The 22364-nt window shown below is 45.2% G+C and overlaps 1 protein-coding gene across 11 annotated transcripts in view; it reads left to right on the top strand.

Moving 5' to 3' along the window:
* The window catches only part of MINK1 (misshapen like kinase 1), a 68947-nt gene continuing 46583 nt past the window's right edge, over positions 1–22364 (top strand). For 7 of the 11 annotated variants that reach the window (XM_037066221.1, XM_037066223.1, XM_037066225.1 and 4 more), the window contains exon 1: positions 2–280. In XM_037066221.1, the coding sequence (XP_036922116.1) occupies positions 224–280 (57 nt within the window). In that variant the 5' untranslated portion in view covers positions 2–223. Of the gene's footprint in view, positions 281–22364 lie in introns of all 11 variants that reach the window. The other 4 variants (XM_037066219.1, XM_037066220.1, XM_037066227.1 and 1 more) reach the window with 1 other exon arrangement.

Below are 22364 nucleotides of genomic sequence, written 5' to 3' on the forward strand. Positions count from 1 at the left end.
GCGCCGCCACTCTGCGCCTGCGCAGGAGAGTCGGGAGGCTCGGGTTGCAGGCTCCCGGGCTATAGCTCCTGTCAGCTCGTGGGTCGGTCTTCCTGCCGGCCCTCCCCCTCCCCGGTGGTGTCCGCCCCTAGGATCCCCCGATGGGGGAGAAGTGGCGACGGCGGCAGCGGAGTAGCGGAGCAGGAGCGTGAGCGGCCCCGGGGCCCGATTCCCCGCAGAGGCCATGGGCGACCCAGCCCCCGCCCGCAGCCTGGACGACATCGACCTGTCCGCCCTGCGGGTGAGCGCGCCGCCCCCAGCTTCGCCCTGGTTCTTATTCTCGCCGCAGGGAAGCGGGTTGGCTGCACGCCTCACGTACTCCCCGGGGCCCCCTACTGCACCCCGCCAGGTCCATCGGCGACCCCCGCCCCTTCCCCGGGTGCTCACCGCGGCTGGGCCCCCGCCCTCCACTCTTCTCTCTCCACTTGCTGCAAATTCTGGGAGCCAGTTCAATCTCCACCCTTGGTGCCCCGCCCCCACACTTCCCTGCCATCTCTACCTTTGGCTAAGGTTCCGGACCCCCTTCTCCAAGATATTTGATGGTCACCCTCTAGTTCCCCTAAACTTAACCCCATCACCTGCAAAACCTTTATTATGATGCCCCCTTCCCCCTACTCCCTTACCCTTACTTAGGTCTTTTTCCTCCCCCCCCCTTCCTCGAATTTTGACTTTGCAACAGTCTTGACAGGCTTCTCCCTCATCAACCTTTCTCTTTCTCGACTACCCCTGGATTGCATCTCTACCTGATCGGAATTTCAGCCTCCCATCTTCACCCCACACCTTCTTCCGTCGCCCTCATCCCCCTGTTCAGCTCTCCCTTAGCCCTTTTCTTGTGTTTCAAGTGCAGCAGTCCAGAACCAGGCATTTCCGGTCTCAGGGTCCCTGAATATTATATTACCAACTCTGCAGCAGTGTGGGACTGGGAGGAAAGACAAGTGCACTGGGGGAGGTGGGAGAGCATTTATTCTCTTCAGAAACTCAAGCATGGGCTGGGAAGAGGATGTTTATGTATGTACACACAAAGCACATGCTGTATGTGGTCAGAAAGGAGCTGACCTACTGGAGGGTGGAAGAGGTAATGGAGATCTCTCACCAAGGGGGCTAATTTGAAAAGGGATAAAAAGAAACTACGGCAGGGGCAGGAATTTCTTCGAAATACCTATTTATTGTTTCTCTTGGGGCATTTGCATGCTCTCGTGTGGGAGCTTTCAGCTTTTATTAGCTTTTCTTCAGGAGGGAGCTCTGACTTAAGGGGCAGTTTAGTGTTTAGTAATTTCAAGGTGAACACTCCAGACTGTCACCCAAGTGGTGTTTCGTCCTGTGTCCTTCCGGTTTTTCAACAGGCCTAGATGGAGAGCAGGATTTCCCGTCTCTGAGTTAGCTTCTCCTCAGGCCCCATATAAATTGTCTCCTGGCTTTGGAGTTAGCCAGGGAACATGGCCAGTATCAGGAAAAGGCGGTCAGCCACACAGATGCCCCCAATATGACTGGAGGGGAGAGGGGAATTGAAGAGAGCAGAGTCATGTTGTTAATTGGGTTTCTCTAGGTGACACAGTTTTTCTCACCATTCAGGTCATAATTTCTTTGGTGCAGTGTTGGGCTAGGAGACCTGACTTGCTGAAGATAAGGTTGCTGAGAAGGGAGACTGGGTATTGAATTACTGTGTGTGTGTGTCTGTGTGTGCTGGTGGGGAGAGCGTGGAAAGGCTTTCGGAGGGAGATTGATAAGGTCAGTTTAAACTTCGATTCTCAAGTGAAGCCGTTGGAGTTTAAGATGGTAATTCAGGCTTCCCTTGATGTGCTCCTCTCTAGGATGAACCCCCAACTTTTCCTTCCCACTGTGATTGTTAATTAACTGGCTACAGGTTCTGTGGCTGTGGTAACTGTAACACAATAAAAAAGGGGTGCGTCCAAACCATGACCTTTGATTTAAACCTTGTGGGACTCTGCTTGGGCTTCTGTTTCCCTTTAGCCTCCTCTGCTAGTTTGGCTTGGATCCTCAGCCTGGGATTTCCAGCAATTCTGCAAACACCCTTTGACCTTGGTTGTGGTATTTCCCTTCTGGACTTCTCTGTTTGAAGCAATATTAGCCGCCTTCCTCAGTTGCCTCCTGCCTTATTCTCCTCTCCTACTACCGAGAAGCAGGCCTATTCCCTAGCACTTGTCTTTCCTGCCTCAGGCTTCTTAAGAAAGCATTCTTCCCCACCCCGCCTCAAGTACCACCCCAGTACTCCAGGCCTTGAGGGAAAGCTGCGCTTTCTTTGAAATGGGGCTGGAGAGGGCCTGCTTCCGCTTTGCTGCTGACCTTTTCTTAGTGCCTGACCCCTCTGCTCCACCCTAGAGAGCTGCTGTGACATTGTGGAGCAGCTAGCTCAGTCATCTCTTGTTCTATTCCTGTCTGTTTTCCAGTGAGAAATTGGTAACCTGGAGAATTAATAGCAAAGATGTTTCCCTTTACATCATCTTGTGTTGGGGGTCTGGTGAGGAGGATGGTAGAGGAATATATAAAGCATTTATTAGCCGGTCTTGAAGAACCCAAATTGTCGTTTTCCTCTTGTTTCAAGATAAGGCTTGATTTTCAACTGGTGATGAGAGTAATAGTCTGCTATTAGGGAAGATTGAATTGCACTAATCTCTTAGTCGTGTGTGGGGAGGCCACTTTGTGACCACAGGCATACTTGACCTCTTTGAGGCTCCATCTCACCATCAGCACAGCAGAATAGGGTTGCATTCCTGAGTTCAAGTCCTGGCTTTCTCACTGTAACTTTGGCCTTGCTCCTCGTCCTTTTCTTACTTGCTACAGATTTTGCAAAGAGCCTTACTCTCTCTAAGGCTCTGTTTTCTCATCTATATAAGTGAGGATAATATAGTACTGAGCTCAGAGTTGCTGAGGGTTAATGAAATGCTGTATGCTAACTACTTAGTCCAGTTTCTGGCACACAGTGACCATATGCTAGTCCTTATTGTTAATTGTTATCTAATGGCAATCAGAGAAGCCTTCTAGGACAACTGTATCTAAAATAGCACTCCCTAATAGACAGAAAACTGTACTTGAAAAATAATTAAATAAAAAAATTTAAAAAAAAAAAAAAAAATTTAAGTATAAACAAAAAAAAAAAAAAAAAAAAAATAAAATAGCACTCCCTCCCTGCTTAATATTTACATAAAATTTTATGTAGCACTCCCTTAGTCTGCTCTATTTTACTTCATAGTATTTATCACCAACTGACGTATATATTTATTTTCATCAATCCTAACTGAAGTGTAAGTTCAGTGAAAGTTTCGTGACCATTTTGTCCATTTTTATGTCCCCGGTGCCTGTAACAGTGTTTTGCACATAATGGGGGCTCATGTGTTTGTTGAATAAATGCATGTTATAATAAGTGAGAGCTCTTAGCTTGCTTAGAGAAAGCATCAACAAATGACACACTTGTTAGGCTTCCTCTTGCTCTTCTCTTATATGTACACAATTAAGAATATTTATCTTCTGAGTTGTTTTTGGAATCAGACCTTGTCTGGTGGTAAACAGAGTTCTGGAAGCCTCTTTCTGAGCAGTACCCTTCAAGTAAAGTTAGGCTCATTCAAGAGAAAATTTGGGCCTCTTGTTTGAGACATTCTCTGTGTCCAAGCTTGGTTGTATTCCAGAAGAACCTTCTGACTTGGAACTCTTGGCTTCTCACAAAGGACAAGTATCAGTGGAAGTGGACGGGACAAAGAGGGAGCAGACCCCAGGCTAGCCTTTTTCCTTTGCATTGGTTCCTTGGTTGACCCACTTCATAAATCAAACAGCTTCTCTTTACTGTCCAACCAGCTGGAAGTTTTAGACTGCAGTGTCCTTGAAACTGTGCAGCTCTGTGCAGTGTTGTTGTACTGAAATAATAGCATGGAGCACAGTCAAGAGGGGCTTGTTGCTGGGTAGTAGTGCTGACCGAGCTGTTCTTTTTCCAATGATTTTGTGTTGTTGTGTTTGTTCTTTGGAGAAGTCTCTTCCTCTTCCTTGTTTCTTCATGAGAAATGAAGAGGAAGAGACTTTCCAAGTGGTTGCTGCCGGGGAGCCAGCACCACTTGGAAAGCTGGCAGTTCTGGGCACAGATTTCTAGGCTGCTGAGCAATGCAGGACTGCTACTGTGTTCTGATGTGCTAGCTGTCGAAATGTTGATGACAGATGCCCCAAGCAGGGGAATGGGAAGACTGACCTCCTACAGTCGAAGTGATGGCATTACACAGTGACTTTTTTCTTAGAAAACCGCAAATGAGGAGTGGTGCTGTTTGGGGAGTTCATGGCATTTGGAGTGAAGAGAAATGCTGCTTTGGCAAAATGATGGAAGGAAGGTTGCAGAGAGTTTTGCTGGAGCTAGGTGTTCAGCCATTCCCCTAATGCGAGAAGAAATACCACCATCCTTTATGCTGTGGGACAAGACAGATTGCCATAGCCCTTGGAGAGGAAAAGTGAGGTTTTGACAGTTAGGATAACAGTAAGAGGGTTAGCAGGAGAGCCAGCTGGTAACCCCGACAAACTTACCTCGGCAGCTCAGTTAACACTTTGCTGGATAGAATCCTGATTTCCTACCTGGCCTCCTCCATTCCTTTCAACTTTGGACTGTGTGCCTAAGACAGGGTAACTCAGCTCGCATGTGTAGAGTGTCCTCACTTGTCATCTTGGGGACAAGATGGCAGGAAGTGCGTAACCACTCTATACAAGCTTGTATTCTAGCATAGGTCTGTAAATAAGGAATGTGGTAACCTCTCAACCCAGAAACATAAAACAGCTCCAAGACTGGAGAGCATTTTCAGAAGCCATCTGAGAGTCTTGTCTGACTAATCATTCTGTCTCCGAAGTTGTGCCAGAGAAAATTAAATAATACCCTTTCCTGCATCAGTCAGTCACCAGTCATTGTCAGACTGCAATATGGAGAATCAGGTTCTAGGTACTATGGGAAGGATGTGTATAATATTGTGCTTGTTACTGTACTAAACTATTGAATCAGAGCTCTGGGAGCATGCACTTAAGACATGCCTTGCCCTAGCTGGTGTAGCTCAGTGGGTTGAGCACAGGCCTGCAAAACAAAGGGTTGCTGGTTCAATTTCCAGGCAACCACACATTGATGTTTCTCTCCCTCTTTCTCCCTCCCTTCCCCTCTCTCTAAAAATAAATAAAATCTTTAAAAAAAAGGAAGAAATACCTTTGCACCCTGACTGGTGTGGCTCAATTTATTGAGTTTCATTCTGAAAAGCAAAAGCAAAGGTTGCTAGTTTAATTCCTGGTCAGGGCACATGCCTGGGTTGTGAGTTCAGTCCCCAGTTGGGGCACATGCAAGACACAACCAATCAATGTTTCTCTCCCTGTATTTCTTCCTCCCCTCCTCCCTCTCTAAAAAACAAACAAATAAATAAATATTTTTTTTTGAGAAATACTTTTGCAAGTGCAGGCTCCCCTTTTCTGAACTGTTAATTCTTTCCTTGATATGTAAGTACCTCGGAAGTAAGGAATTTCTTGTTAAACCTGATTGCCATGAATTATGCTCATTTTCTGTTATCCTGTGGCCAATCATTTTGAAATCTGATGTGCAGTCTTTTCCTTTCTCCAGCAACCACTTTATACCCCCAGTTCCCTCAGTCTTTTCCTTCCTAAGTTGAAGAACTAGAACAAAAAGCAGTCAGGTTGGTAAGTCAACTCTCAGACCATTTCTTGCATGACTACAGAATATAGGAAGATCCAAAGTCATTAACTTAGAAGAAGACTTGGACCCTGTGCACAGCCTACCTTCATTGCCTCTTCACTCCTGTTCTTCCTGCCATTCCCCTTCCAACCAGCCTGTTCTTGACTTGAGTCTGGGATTCTCCCATCTACAGGAAGCTCCTCCAGAGAGTAATTGAAAAGGTACTTGAGGTTCTAAGGGTAGAGAATGGTAGGAAGAAGGAGAGAAGAAAGGGATGGAATTATAGTGCCTCAGGAATTCCTGGAGATTTTGTCTAGTGGCCAGATAGCCTGAGGATGTACTTGCTAACTGTGGAAAGTATTTCCTATTCTGTCTGAGGAAGCATCTAGAACTAGGCACACAGGATACAGTGATGAACGAAACAGCCATGGTTTTCCTGCAGTGTGGTAGTAGGGAGAAACATTATTAAAATAATTATGTAAAATACATATATGTAATTGCAAACCATGGTAAGACTATAGTAGAAAACTTTAGTATGATGTGAACTCATATAACAAGAACTGTTTTTCTTTTTACAAGACAAAAATATTTGGTTGGTAGATTGAGAGAGAAACAAACCACATCTCAGAAAACCACGCTGATATTGTCATAGAAAGGGTAGATAGAGGTGAATCTAGACGGCAGGTGGAGGTTGGTGACGGCCAGAATTGGGAGACCCTGGAATGGGGCCATTCTTAGGGGGGAGCATTTGGTCAAAAACCAAGGGCTTGGGGCCTGAGGATAGCATGAAATTTCTAAAAGAATTTCTTCTGAGCCTTACTCTGGGATGAAAAATAAAGTTTGTTTCCAAGGTTAAGGGTATATGTTACTGATTTTACATGTTTGAAATGAAACAGAGTTGGAGAAGCCACAGCCTCGGCCATTTCTTGGAGGAGCAGCTTCAGTATCAGAGAGGTGGCAGCGCAGAAGACGGTGGGACAGGCTATGAGAAATGTTTGTGGGAGGAGCCTTAGTAGCTGGAGAGAGATGAATGGAGGAGTGGACTCTTTGCCAAAGAAAAATGGTGATGATTGGTAAGGGAGGAGGTGAGAAGACCGTTGACAGAGGAGGTAGTTTAGACCTCAGACTCATCTGAGAAGTGCAGGTCCCCGCAGCGGGAGAATCTTACAGGGCTGGAAGTGACAGGTGAAGTGCAGAACTTCTGCCATCACAACCAGAACCCCCTCCACTCAGAGTCTGTGGCTGAGTCAGGCATGTGGCAGGGAATGCATCCTGCCTTCCCTTTTGGATTAGAAGGCCTCCTTAAAGAAGGCCTGTCATTGATTGGTCTTCTGAAGGATAATGGAAAATTCATCTCAGCTTGTCCTATCAGGAACCGTTTGAGGATGCAATCTGAGGGGCTTGCCATGGCTACTGGAACCACAGGTTTGGAGTTTTCTCTGAATAGCAGTCCTGTAGGAACAGGTTGAGGATCAGTAACAGCTAAGTGAAGAAAATTCCACCTCCTTCCACCTCAACTTCTGCTATTTCCATGAAGCCTCCCTGGCTCTGCTAGCCCTCGCCGTTCATGTTCTCTACCTTCTCACAGACCTTGCAGTTTAGCATTTGGTTATATGTTGCCTCATACTGAACAATATTTTGTGGCCTTGTTTTTCCTATCACCTCTTTACGTATAGGAACAAAGAGCTGTACTTTCCATTGATCCCTCACAGTGCCTCCAAAAATGCCGAGCACATAGTAGGGGTTCAGAAGTTACTGGCATGGAAAGAGATGTGGACCCAAATATCCCTGTGACTTGTCCTTTCCTACTAGATTCACTCCACCAGCACCAAAGCATGCTGTTTGTATGCCGGGCCTTGTGTAGCAGAAGACAATGTAGGTACTTACCCAGTGTTTCTCAATTCGGGTGGCACTGCCTTCAGAGGGTGTTTGGAAATGTTAGGGAGGGAGGTTTAATTATCGCTGTGTCTTGGAAGCACTGATAGCATTTATTTTTTAATTTTTTTTGAAGATTTTATTTATTTATCTATAGAGAGGAAGGGAAGGAGAGAAGGAGAGAAACATCAGTGTATGGTTGCCTCTCGTGGGTCCCCTGCTGGGAACTGGCCTGCAACCCAGGCATGTGCCCTGACTGGGAATCAAACCGTGATCATGTGGTTCACAGGCCCGCTCTCAATCCACTGAGCTACACCAGCCAGGGCGCACTGATAGCATTTAGTATTTGGGGGTCAGGGATGTTAACCACCCTGCAGTGTCTGGACAGCACATTAAAAATGGTTGAGGTTTTTTTTCAATTAAATTTCCAATAATGTCTCTTGTGAACTTGTTATAGACGGGAAAGGTCAGGTGAAGGACTGGACAGAGTTATTCCATAAATTTGGAAAGAAATTCCTAAGTCAGCTTTTACCACTTTCGGGGTGGGGAAAGGAATGTAGGCTTTAAATTGCTTTGTGCACGGCATATATCTAATAGCTTTTATTTGTCTGTCAGCACACCTAAGGAGGTAAAATGGGCCTGTTCTATGCCAGAATGTAAGAAAGATTTTCCTGTTCTCTTTACCACCCACCCACTCTTTCTTTTAGGGCACATTTGTAAGAAAGTGGCTGAAGCATGTGGTACTTGGTTTTTCATTGTCAGTGGCTCAGGAAAAAGTCTTCAAGAGAACAGTTGGGCAGGGGCACCACACAGCCTGAGCAGCATGAGGCAGAGGCAGGTGTGTGCGCACAGTGAGAGGGGCAGCACCTTTGTCTCTTTTCTCAGGTCCTTCATCCTATGATAAGTCAGCTTGAAGACAGAGCTCTCATGAGTTGTGTCGATTTCAGGAGAATAACCAGAGGGTAGAAGACAACTTGCCTCATGGATTCCTTGGAGAAGAATAGCTTTGGGGGTGGCTGAGTGGCTGGGAGTCGAGCCGCTGGTTGGGACAAGTTGATGAAGTCGTCCATTCGCTTCTCACTGCCTCCTAACTAATTAGGAGAGCAGAACTCGACGGACTCTTGATCTTTGCCTAGCTGAGGTTTGGAGAAGCTGGAGAAAGTCCCTGTAACCATAACAATGTCATTTTACAGCATGGATAGTACCTTGTAGTGTGTGGTGTTGAGGGGACCGGCCACATGTGGCTCAGAAGTTTGTCAGTTTCTTTCTCTCTTTAGACCTGTAGTAAGCCCTTCGTTTTTCTTCCTTCAGTTTGGAACAAAGATTGCTCTGATACAAGTCATTTGCATTTTAATGTGTATTCATTTCAAAGGAGTTTTGGGATTGGAGCGGGAATAATAACAAACACTTATTAGCAGTAGGCTCTCTCCTTATGTAATCTCATTATCTCTCACAATAACTTTGAGTTAGATAATATTATCTTCACTTTTTCTTTTTAAAGATTTTATTTATTTATATTTAGAGAGGAAGGGAAGGAGAGAGGGAGAGAAATATCAATGTGTGGCTGCCTCTCATGCGTCCCCTCCTGGGAACTGGCCTACAACCCAGGCATGTGCCCTGATTGGGAATTGAACGACGATCGTGTGGTTCTCAGGCCCACGCTCAATCCACTGAGCCACGCCAGCCAGGGCTATCCTCACTTTTAAGATGAAGAAATCAGGGCTTATAGTACTTGGGAGTTAAATAACTTGCCTAAGGTTGTACAGCCAGTAAGTGGCAGAGCCCAGGTTCAGACTCAGACTCAAAAACCCGAGCTGGTCACCCCTATGCTGCTGGTGGCCTGCTCCTAGGGGTCATGATACAGATACGGGTCCTTGTTGAGGGAAGGACTATGAGTAGCCAACATCCAGGGGTGTCCAACCTTTTGGTGTCTCTGCAGGAAAAAGAAAAGTTGTCTTGGGCTACACATTAAATACATTGCAACACATATTCACAAAATAATCTCATAATGTTTTAAATAAATTTACAGTTTTGTGTTGGGCCACAGGTTGGACACCCCCATCTAGACTGTGTGCTTTGAGCAATATTGTTTGCTCCTCCTTTCATTGTAAATGTGTGACTGTGGCAAACAGGCTTTGTGGGCTTAGGTACGCCACACCATCCACATTGTTTCTGTGGTATTTGGAGACTTGGAATGAGGCTTGTTTCATTGGAGACAGCCTGCGTGAGAAATAGTTTTGGCCTTCCAAGAGCATGTGCTCTAGATCTGTGTTTCGGTAGAAGACAGGTTTTATTCGTATACATGGGACATTTTCTGAGAAGAGGGAGTATGTGACTTTAGCCTAAGCCGTTGGGGGCTGCTGGAGCGTTGGCGTTGGTGGGCACGTGCTGGGGCTTGTGTCCAGAACTGAGAGAGATTTCTGGTTGTTGGGTTGCCTGGCAGAGCACTTTGATGACAGGAAAGGAAAGACATGCAAGAGAATTCAGTTTTACACTGGAGGAGAGAGGGTTGAATGATTCAGAAGAAGGCCTGCTCTTCAGAAGGACGAGGAAAAGGTTGTCTCACCCTCTTTAAAAAAAAAGAAATCTTTTTTATTATGGGTAAATATGCACAACATAATATTTACCATTTTAACCATTTTTAAGTGTACAATTCAGCGACATTACACACACTCACACTGTTGTGCAGCTGTCACCACCATCCGTCCCCAGAACTTTCCTTCATCCCAGCCAAACCACTCCTTACACACAGCCTCTCCCCTCACCCCTCCTCCAGCCCCTGCCAACCACCCTTCCACGTCTCCTCCCTTTTGTGTGTGCGGAATTGAGCGGAGGGCCTGACATAGCAGGTGCTTCATATTTGTTGAGTCAGGCGATGTGACCTGTCTCGGAAGTGCATGTGTCATCAGCCAACCCAGAGTACTCCCCACCCCTCCTGGCTCCATTGCAAGGTCATTGGCCTCTGAGAGGCATTTTAAATGAGATGGCTGCATGGAATCACAGGAGGATTAAGCAGTGGGAAGAAGTTAAGGGTTTGTCTTCCTTGTTCAGCTCCTTTGCCATCTCCCATCTGTGCCTTGCTTTCTGGTTCTGTTGTGCTGCTTTCATCATCTTGCTTATTGTCAGCTCTTCTCATCCTGGTGGCCTGGTGGGAAGATACTAGAGGAAGTTGGAGAGAACGTCATTTAGGAGATGAAGATAACAAAAAATGTAGTAGCATTTCTGCATTTGTGTATGAGGGCTTTATGTGTTAACAGGACTTCTCCCTGGTAGTAGAAGAGAATTACCATTAGATGACTACCTAGGTGCTGGTCGAGTCTCGTCCTTCCTGTATTCTTCCTTTCCAGGTGGTAGCCAGTGGTACATCTCTGGCTGGAAGCTTTATTAAACAAACACGTATTCATGTATTGTTGGGAACCATTCTAGGTTGCAAAAGCTCACCTGTAGGTAACATAAAGTAAAGGCAGAATAGGTTTTTAGTATCAAGCAGTGTGAGCGTGGATGCTTCTCTCTTGTGGGATGATGGGTCATGGGAAATGCCTAAATTCTTAATGTGTGGAAGGAGGCGGTTAACTGCTAAAGATGTTTTGGGGAAACCATGGGTAGGTAGCCTTTTAGGTCCCTTTGATGTTCCCTTCTGACCTTCAAGCCTGAATATTTTAGAGCTGGGTCAGGCTCCATATCCCTCTGTAGTGTCTAGACCCAAAGCATGACCTAGAATTGAGTTAGAGTTCTTTTTTTAATATATTTTATTGATTATGCTATTACAATTGTCCCATTTTCCTGTTTATTTCCCTCCACCCTGCACCCCCTCCCACCAGCACGCCCCCTTCGTTCATGCCCATGGGTCATACATGTAAGTTCTTTGGCTTCTCCATTTCCCATACTATTCTTAACCTCCTCCTGTCTATTTTGTACCTAGCATTTGTGCTTCTTGCTCCCTGTACCTTTTCCCTCATTCTCCTCCCTCCCCCTCCCCACTGATAACCCTCCATGTGATCTCCATTTCTCTGGTTCTGTTCCTGTTCTAGTTTTCGCTTAGTTTGTTTTTGTTTTTAGGTTAGGTTGTGGATAGCTGTGAGTTTGTTGTCATTTTACTGTTCGTAGTTGTAATTATCTTCTTTTTCTTAGCTAAGTCCCTTGAACATTTTCTAGCACAAGGGTTTGGTGATGATGAACTCCTTTAACTTGACCTTATCTGGGAAGCACTTTATCTGCCCTTCCATTCTAAATGAAAGCTTTGCTGGATAGAGCAATCTTGGATGTAGGTCCTTGCCTTTCATGGCTTTGAACACTTCTTTCCAGCCCCTTCTTGCCTGCAAGGTTTTTTTTTTTTATTTTTATTTATAAATCAGCTGATAGCCTTATGGGAACTCCTTTGTAGGTAGGTAACGGTCTCCTTTTCTCTTGCTGCTTTTAAGATTCTCTCCTCTTTAATCTTGGCTAATGTAATTATGATGTATCTTGGTATGTGCTTCCTTGGGTCCAACTTCTTTGGGACTCTCTGAGCTTCCTGGACTTCCCTGGAAGTCTATAAATATTTCCTTTGCTAGATTGGGGAAGTTCTCCTTTATTATTTGTTCAAATAAGTTTTCAGTTTCTTGTTCTTCATCTTCTTCTCCTGGCACACCTATGATTCTGATATTGGAATATTTAAAGTTGCCCTGGAGGTTCCTAAGCCTATTCTCATTTTTTTGAATTCTTGTTTCTTCATTATATTCCCGTTGAATGTTTACTTCTTCCTTCTGTTAGATTTCTTAGACCAATTCATTGGCCTGTCTGGCCTCCTTACTTTCCTTTGTCCACACCCTTTATAGTTTTATTGAGCTTCATGGGGAAAAAGAGAAAAAGGAAGGAGAGACAGACTTGGCTGTCAAGTCACCCACCAACTGAGGGAGGCAGGAGGGCCTCATGTTGTAGAGAGGCCTGTTTTACAGGTCAAAATCCAGGCCACAGTGGCCTTGAGCTGGTAAGAAGGCAGTGGCAACTTAGGGCCCCCTGATCAGGGCGCTGTCCCTAGATCACCACTTCTTGTGTTGGTTCCCAAGGACTGAGGGACAGTTACAGGACTCGTAGTGTTTTGCCCTGTCTCCTGTGCACCACAAAGGAGGCTACACATATTTAGCATTCTCTTCAGCAGGGTCTGCCCGCTACTGCATGGCCCTTCACAACACAATCCCTCTCACTGCATACTAAAGCCTACTTTTCTCTTAGATTGAACCTAAACATCTTTGAGTGCCTGCTATGGCACTGACAAACATCTGAATATCAGATGTGTGATTTGCCCTGTAGTATATATGTAAGCAAGGTGCACTTATGGGGTGGTGGTTACGTGTGTAAATTGGGGTTGATTGTATTTCTTGGACTGAGCCTGTTTTACCAAACTCTGGTATTCAAAGTTTGAGTGAATTAATGTTCCTCTTCCTCACTCCTAGAAACCCTGCGTTCCTTAGGTGTTATCCTACAGTATGGTGTTATGCCCTGTCTGCATGTGATTATCACCAGTACTAATAAAAGTAAAAAGTGATTTAAGTGCCTGTGTTTAAAACAGAGTATCCATGGACCATCTTTTTTTTTTTTTTTAGTTTTATTGGAACACATGCATGCCCATTTGGTTTACACATTTTATTTTTTTAAAGATTTTATTTATTTATCTTTAGAGGGGATGAGAAGGAGAGAGGGAGAGAAATGTCAATGTATGGTTGCCTCTCATGCGTCCCCTGCTGGGAACTGGCCTGCAACCCAGGCATGTGCCCTGACTGGGAATTGAACCATGATCCTCTAGTTCGCAGGCCTGTGCTCCATCCACTGAGCTATGCCAGCCAGGGCTCATGGACCATCGTTCATTCATTCATTCATTCATCTATAGAATTTATTGGTTGACATTGGTTCACAAAACCATACAGGTGTTAAGTGTACAATTCAATAAAACATCATCTGCACACTGCATCACGTGCCCGTTGCCTCACACGAAGTCTCTTTCCGCCCCCATTCCACCGCACCCTGCCCACCTCTGCCTTCCTCCCCACTCCCTTTTCCCTCAGCCGGTCACCACAGTGTTGTCTAGTTCTACATGTGTTTTGGTTTTTTTAAATCCTTACCTGAGGATGTGTTTATTGATTTTAGAGAGAGGGCAAAGGAGAGAAACATTGATGTGAGAGAGGAGCGTGAATCAGTTGCCTCTCAAATGCACCCTGACTGGGGACCGAACCTGCAACCTAGCCCTGTGCCCTGATCAGAAGTCAAACCCAAGACCTTTCGATGTACCGAATGATGCTCTGGGCAACTGAGCCACACCAACCAAGGGCTGTGTGTTACTTGTGTATATATATTTTTGCTTAATCCCTTTACCTTCTTTCATCCAGTTCCCCAGCCCCCTACCATCTGATAGCTGTCAGGTCTGTTTCATATGTCCATGCCTCTATTTTGTTCATTAGATTCCACATATAAGTGAAATTATTCATCTTACATTTTTAAGGTGCCAGCAGTAGGTCAGGGTCTCACAGCTAGTTAGATCTGACTTCCACTCTGCTGTATTGAGCAATCCCCACCAGAAACAAAGGGCTCCCATGTATTTGGTCAGCCTGGGATCCAAGGTGCATTCTGTGCAGATGAGGTATGGGCGGAATAATGAGTGCCCAGCTACTTTCCAGTTCTCCCCTGGCCTCCTACCTTCCTCAGACTGGGGAAAATTGACAGTCTTCAGAGCACTTTCAGCTGGTGGCCTACTGACTAGAGGGGCTGTTGGAGCTTAGGCAATGTATACATGGAGTGAGTCTGGCATTGGGACCTGGACAACCTGGTTCTAGTTTCAGTTCCATCTCTAGTTTACAGGATGAGTGTCATTTCTCCAGGACTTGGTTTCCTCACTTGCAAAAGGGGAGGATAAGAACAATGGCTCTTCATCACAGGCTCAATCAGAATCACCTGGGTAGCTTTTAAACCTACGTATATGTCCAGGCCTTGCCCCTGGAGGTGATTCAGCTATTCAGGGTGGGGCACTCATGTTTGTGTTGTCCCAGGTGATCTGATGCAGATTTCCTTCCAGAACTCCTGGACCAGATGATCCCTAAGGTTTTTCTAGACCCAGGAGTCCACTCCTGCCTTCTTTCCTCTCTCCTTTCCTGAAAAAATCTTTGAGTGTCCACTGTGTGGGAAACTCTATTCACAACACTGACCTAAACATCTGAATATTAGATGTGTGATTTGCCATGTAGTATGGGTAAGCAAGGTGCACCTATGGGGTATGAAGCTGGCAGAGGAGGAGCTAAGAAAAAGGATATTGGGGGAGAAGGCTGGTCCGGGTTGGGTAACTGAGGATGATGTCTCTGAGCTGGTCTGGGAAACAGCAGCACCTACTAATGTAAAGATCTCACTGTGGCGGTAAACTTGGGGTATGGTCCTGGGCATCTGGGAAGGACACAAGAAAAATGGAAGGCTCAGGCCCTGGCTGGATAGCTCAGTTGGTTAGAGTGTTATCCTGATACACTAAGGTTTCAGGTTTGATGTCCAGTCAGGGCACATCTAAGAATCAACCAATGAATGCGTAAATAAGTGGAACGACAAATCAATGCTTTGCTTTGCTTCTCTTTTGTTCTTTTCTCTCTCTCTTCCCCTTTCCTCTCATTAAAAATCAATGTTGTGAAAATGGGGAAGTTTCAGAAAAAAGGTCTAAAGGACTGTTTGAAATATGAACTTCAGAATACGTGCACTGTAGAGACTGTTTCCTGATTCTCTCAGTGCTGAGCAGAGAGGAGTTGGAGCAGGTGAGGATTGATGTGGAAGAAAAGAGACTTTTTACTTTAGTTTTAAAGTGGGGGGGGGGCAGAAGGATAGGACCTTCCCCATCATCGTCCACCCCCAAAAGCATAGCCCTTGGAGACAAGCTTTAACTCAAATCCCAGTTCTTTCATTTAATGTGTGACCTCTGATAAGGTCTTTCCAACCCCCGTGCCTTATTTTCATCATTTGTCAAGTGAGGATAACAAGACCCTCCTAACACAGCTGTTGCGAGGGATAAATAAAAGTGTGGGTCTGGTAATTGCTCATTAGATAGGTGGTAGATGCCTGATTTCTTTTATGAAAGAAAGGGCCCAGAAAGGGTGTCTCCTAGGGTTCTGTTAATATTCCTCTCCTCCTGTGTTTTGTTTGGGAAAGAGAAAACCACCCAGTCTGTTGAGTTCTATCTTAATGGCTGTGGGTGGGTGAGTCACTGAGCCCCTAGGTGTGGGCAAAGAATTTCATGAGTGTGGCTTCCCTTTCTCTGCCCTAGAGTCTTCCAACATCTGAAAGTCTTCCAGCTTTGCTGGAAGAAAGAGCAACTTCAAAATCTAATACCTGAACTTGAAACTCCTGTTTGTCCTGCCCCCTGAGTCAGGAATTCCAGCAATACCTAGGCTGTCGCTCTGGCCCTGCTTACCCATACCCTTTTGTGTAAAGGCTCTCTGGACCCACCCAAGAGGAAGCATGGAGCCTCAGGGGAAAAGCCTGTGCCTCACCCTTGGGAACATTCTGATGTGTTCTTTTTTTTTTTTTTCCGAGTAGGAGAAATTACTTCCCCCTTTTTAAAAATATATATTTTATTGATTATGCTATTACAGTTGTCCCATTTTCCCCCCTTCATTCCCCTCCACCCTGCACACCCCCTCCCACCCACATTCCTCCCTTTAGTTCGTGTCCATGTGTCATAAGTTCTTTAGATTCTACATTTCCCATACTATTCTTGCCCTCCCCCGATTTTCTGCCTACCATCTATGCTTATTCTCTGTATCTTCTCCTCCTTCTCCTCCTTCCACTCCCCTGTTGCTAACCCTCCATGTGATCTTCATTTCTGTGGTTCTGTTCCTGTTCTAGTTGTTTTCTTAGTTTGTTTTTATTTTACGTATGGTTGTTAGTAATTGTGACTTTGCTGTCATTTTACTGTTCATATTTTTAATCTTTTTCTTAGATAAGTTCCTTTAATATTTCATAAAATAAGGGCTTGGTGATGATGAACTCCTTCAACTTGACCTTATCTGAGAAGCACTTTATCTGTCCTTCCATTCTAAATGAAAGCTTTGCTGGATAGAGCAATCTTGGATGTAGGTCTTTGTCTTTCATGACTTGGAATACTTCTTTCCAGCCCCTTCTTGCCTGTAAGGTCTCTTTTGAGAAATCAGCTGACAGTCTGATGGGAACTCCTTTGTAGGTAACTGTCTCCTTATCTCTTGCTGCTTCTAGAATTCTCTCCTTTATTTTAATTTTGGCTAATGTAATGATGATGTGCCTTGGTGTGTTCCTTCTTGGGTCCAACTTCTTTGGGACTCTGAGCTTCCTGGATTTCCTGGAAGTCTATTTCCTTTGCCAGATTGGGGAAGTTCTCCTTTATTATTTGTTCAATTTCTCCACTTGTTGTTCTTCCTCTTCCCCTTCTGGTACCCCTCTAATTCGGATGTTGAAACGTTTAAAGATGTCCTGGAGGTTCCTAAGCCTCTCCTCATTTTTTTGAATTCTTGTGTCTTCATTTTGTTCTGGTTGAATGTTTCTTTCTTCCTTCTGGTCCACCCCATTGATTTGAGTCCCAGTTTCCTTCCCATCACAACTGGTTCCCTGTGCATTTCTCTTCATTTCACTTAGTGTAGCCTTCGTTTTTTTAAATCTAATTTGTGACTAAAATCAACCAGTTCTGTGAGCATTCTGATCACCAGTGTTTTGAACTGTGCATCTGACAGGTTGGCTATCTCTTGGTCACTTAGAAGTATTGGCTCTGGGGCTTTGAGCTGTTCCTCTGCTGGAGCGATAATGTTTTGGTCTGTTACGCCTGTTACATGTGAGGGGCAGAGCCTTAGGTGTTTACCAGAGTGGGGCAACCCAAGTTGCTGGGTTGTGACCCTGTATGTGGGGGTGGGGTCCAAGAGGGAACAATGATGCTTTGCTCCACTCTCTGTTGCACCTCAGTCCCTTCTGCCGCTCCCCCCAAGCAAACTGGGCATTTCTGGTGCTGATTTCTATGTGGATAGGTTTGTGTATTTTCTAGGACCCTGTGGGTCTTTCCAATGAACTCTCTTTTGAGGCTGGGAGTCTCTCCCTGTGCCTCAATCCCCACAAGTGTTTTCAGTCAGTGTTTTGAGGCTTTATTTCCTGGCGCTAGGACCTTGGGTTGTGTGATCCATTTAGCTCCCCAGTTATCTGTGCTCAAATGTGGGACTTCTGCCTGGTCAGCCAGCCACCTTGCGCACGGTGCCCCGCTTCTCAATTGCTGCCTTGCTGGGTCTGCCTGTTGCCATCCCACGCCCAGGGTCTGCCCGGTGCCGTCTTGCACACCCTGGGTGCCTTGCATACCCAACGTCACTGCTTCCTGTGCCGAGACCCCTCTCCACTCAGCTGCCTGACTCCGCCCCGCCTACCGGTCTGGATGAATGAGTCTATTTTAACTCCTTGGTTGTTGGACTTCCATACAGTTCAATTTCCTCTCAGTTTTGTTTGTTATTCTGTTTCTAAATTGTTGTTGTCCTTATTTTAGTTGTTCAAGGAGGCACAGTGTGTCTACCTACGCCTCCATCTTGGCTGGAAGTCTTTCTTTTTTTAAGATTTTATTTATTTTTAGAGGGGAAGGGAGGGAGGAAGAGAGGGAGAGAAATATCAATGTGTGGCTGCCCCCCATGTGCCCTGCACCGGGGACTGGCTCCAACCCATTCCGTGCCCTGACCTGGGAATCGTACCCAGTAACCCCCTGGCTCACAGCCCGAGCTCAATCCACTGAGCCACAGAACCCAGGGCTCTGATGTGTTCTGATGTTAGAAGACATTTACTTTGTCAAAAGGCAAAAGGCACAGATTCTTGGCTAAGTGGCTAGGGTCTCTGAGCTCCTCTCAAGGCGTTGCCTGGAGATTTAGGATTCTTTTCCTGTCTCAGAAATTTGGGCCTTCCCTACTTACTGACCTTTGCTTGCTCAACCGTTGTCCTTTTGGTCTCAGCTTAAATATCACTTCCCCAGCAGGCCTTTTCTGGTTCCCCTCTCCCATTTTGACCTCCCTTTAATCTTTCCAGTGCTCTGTATTTGTTTCTTCATAGTCTCTCATGGTTGGATTGTGTAAGTGTGTCATCATGTCCTTAATGTTTGCTTTCTCTAAGCTCCATGATGGATGGGACCATTTCTGTGTTGTTCATTGCCACAGTCTACGTATCTAGCAGGCACTCGCTATTTGAACTGGTGTACTGGGTCCTAGAGTTGATGTGAATGCAGGCAGGGAGGGTGTCTTAGAGAAAGGAGAGATGGACCTGGTGAAAAGTTGGCTGAGCATATTTACTCCATCCTGCCGGTCAGGAAGTTCCTCCTATCTCACCTACATCCTTGGGCTATAATTTATTCTGAGTTGTTCCTTGGTGGGGCCAGAGAATATCTGGTCTCTACCCCTTGGAGACTAACCCTGGTCTTCCTGTCTAAGTCTGTGATTCTGATAACTCTCCCTCTCCCTCCCTGCTAGCCCCATCCTTTACCTGCTTTTTTGCCAAATGACTCATCTTTGTGCTTTCTACCCTTCCTTCCAGGTTCTCTTTTCACAGTCTTCTTGTCTTTCATAGCATTCTCTTCTAAGTTCTCTCTTTTGGTGGCTGGTTGGTCTCCCATATGGAATTAGAAGCAGTACAGGGGTAACACATGTCACAGGTTTCCTTGGTTGTTAAGCTTCCCCAGTCTCTTGCCTTGGATTTCTGGATACCTGACTTGCACAGGAGGAGGTTGGCAAGGAGGTATAATGATTTGTTTGTGCTACAATTAAAAACCGGCAATAAGGAGCCTTATTATTATCCAGTCTCTGATTATTGTTGTCCTCCTCCGTGAACTTGGTGTCTGCCAGCCGGAATGAGCTTGAAGTTTTCCCCCCTTCCCTGCCTGCTCTTCTTGCTTCCATGCTCTGCCTTTTCTTGCTTGCCCTAGTGTTGCTTCCCAGGAACTCCCCTCCTCCCTGTCCCTTTCAGTCCTACCTCCAAGCCATAGCTCTTTTTCTTTCCCTTCTCTTTTATCTGCCCTCCTCTCAGTTCTGCTTTTTCATCTTGTTCCTTTTCTCCCAAACTGCCAGTTCTTCACTCTAAATCCCAGTGATACCCTGGGCTTATTAGTAAATCCCTCCCTTTTTTTAAAAACATGTGAATGTCCCTTTTTTTCAGTTGGGGTAACATTAGCTAATAACATTATGTAAGTTTCAGGTGGTATATGACATTATAATTTGATATGTGTATACATATACCATGCTCACCACCAAAAGTTTAGTTTCCACCTGGCAACGTGTACTTGACCCACTTTACCCATTTTGCACCTCTCCCAACTACCCTTCCCCCGAGTACCCCCAAAATCTGTTGTCTATATCTGAGTTTGTTTTTAGTTCGTTTGTTTGTTCCTTTTTGTCTTGTATTCCACATATGAGTGAAAATGTACATTTTTGTCTTTTTCTCTTTATTTCTTTTAGCATAACCTCAAGATCTGTCCATGTTGTTGTAAATGGCAATATTTTATCCTTTGTATGGCCGAGCAGCATTTCATTGTAAATGTACCACATCTCTATCCATTCATCACTAATGGACATTTAGGTTTGACACAGTTTTTCCTAGCTCTGTGGGAGGCAGTCTTTTCATAATGACTATGCAAATTTGTAGCACTTGATGGATTTCAAACTGTTTTATATCCATGAATTCTTGTGAGATGGGATTGGGCAGATTAGGAAAAGGAACTCTGAGAGCTTAAATAATTTGCTGATTCACCTAAATTACACGAAAGAATTAGAACCACTGTCTAGGGCTTCTGATTCTTGAAGTAGAAATACTAACCATTCCCTATCATTCCATTTTACTACACTCCTGGCTTGCTTTCTGCTAAAAAAAAAAAAAAGAGAGAGAGAAAAAAAATCTGTCTTTGAGTTATCCTCTTAAAATTTTGACCCTTCCTCAGGGTCAGAATTTGTCCTCAGAGGTAGGATCACCTTCTGTCCTCACCGAACCTACCCTCTGCCCACTGCTTTCTCATTTCCAGAATAATTAGCTCCTTTCTCCTCCAGGAAGCTTTAGGGAAGCTTTATCTGTTCTTGCCAGGTTGCTTCCTTACAGTCTTAGGTCCTTATTAATGTTCTCATTTGCGTTTTGCCAACTGTATAAGAATTGCCTGCTTGAAGAAAGTCCACTTTCTAGTGATACATATTTACCAAGTAGATAAATTATGGGGTGTTGATTCACATGGCAAAAAAAGAAGATTCACTTTTATTTATTTATTCATGTTTATTGAATTTATAGGATATCACTGGTTAACAGTATACAGTTTTTATGTGCACAATCCCACAACAAAAAGGACTCACTTTTAGTAACTGCTTTAGTACATTGCTTTAAAGTGAATATTCATGGATTCTTTTGAAAGAATAAAAGTAAACCCCAGACCAGTGTTAGAAACCATTGTATTAAGGAGAAGGAAAGGTTTTTCTAGATAATACCAGGTTTCTTATGTCTGTATGTACACATTCAGCCAACAGGTATTGAATGTGGCCCTGGCCACCAAGAACTTAGTCTAGCTGAGGAGACATATTAATCAGTCAATCAAAAACTGCCGTGAAAGGGGGAGTGCAGAGGACTGTGAGAGCAGATAGTCGGGGAAACCTCCTGAAGAAGGTGATGTCTACATTGAGGCCTGGAAGGATGGCCATGGGACACTCAGGGAAAGAGGGGGAGTGGTGTGCTTCGAGGGGAGGGGAGTGGCTTAGAAGAGTAAGCAGCGTGTGCCGAGACCTGGCAGTGAGAAAGGGAATGGCACAGGAGAAAAACAGTAGAGTGTAGTGCTCTTGCCCCTCGGCCTCGTCCCCGACCTAGCAAGAAAGAAAATGACTCCAACATGGGAACTGGCAAAGCTCCAGGTCAGCTGTCCCTGGGATCATCAGCTTTAAGTCAGTCAGATATGGAAGAACCTTTGGCCCACAGGCGCAAATGGAATCTAGTGGACAAAGCCAGGGGGTGGATCATGGGAAGCCTCTTCGGGTTTGCCATCAGACTAAACAGGCTTGAATTCTAGCTTCACGTTGACATACTGAATACATTTAACTTCTCAGAGCCTTGGCTTTCTCGTCTGTGACATGGAGTAATAATTTCCACCTGGCCACCCTACACAGACAGGTGTGAAGTGCAAATGAGATGATGATGGTGAAGGTGCCTTTTTTAAAAATTTTTATTTATTTATTTTTAGAGAGGAAAGGAAGGAGAGAGAGAGAGAAATATGAATGTATGGTTGCCTCTGGTGTGTCCCCTGCTGGGAACTGGCCCGCAACCCAGGCATGTGCCCTGACTGGGAATCGAACCACGATCGCCTGGTTCGCAGGCCCGCTCTCAGTCCACTGAGCTACACCAGCCAGGGCTTGAAGGTGCCTTGTAGATAGATTGTAAGGTGCTGGGTGGCTGGGTGATGGCAGCAGTGGCAGCTGCCATGAGGTAATGAGACTGACCATGCTGGCTGCTAAAGATCAAATTGCTCCGATAGCTTACAATGTTTGAAAAGTAAAAACCTTAAAAAGCTGAAACTTGGGAAACGAGTATTGGAGAGGAGAAGGGGAAGGCACTACCTCTGCTGCCTACAAGATTTGCAGGATCTTCTAGCCCCGGGGTGAGGGGGGTGGTGTCTAGAACGGCCTCCCGAAGTCCTCGGACCAGAGAGACAGGGGTCGCTATCCTGGTCCTGCAGTTCTCGATTTTCCCTTAGAAGGCTCTGGAGGCAGGCAGACCTTCAGAAGCAAGCTGTTTATCTTTTAGGCTTTTTGGGTTATTTTTAAATGTCTGACTG

The sequence above is a fragment of the Sturnira hondurensis genome, unplaced genomic scaffold (genome assembly GCF_014824575.4).
Source record: "Sturnira hondurensis isolate 20B ecotype Veracruz unplaced genomic scaffold, ASM1482457v3 Scaffold0016587, whole genome shotgun sequence".
NCBI lineage: Eukaryota > Metazoa > Chordata > Mammalia > Chiroptera > Phyllostomidae > Sturnira > Sturnira hondurensis.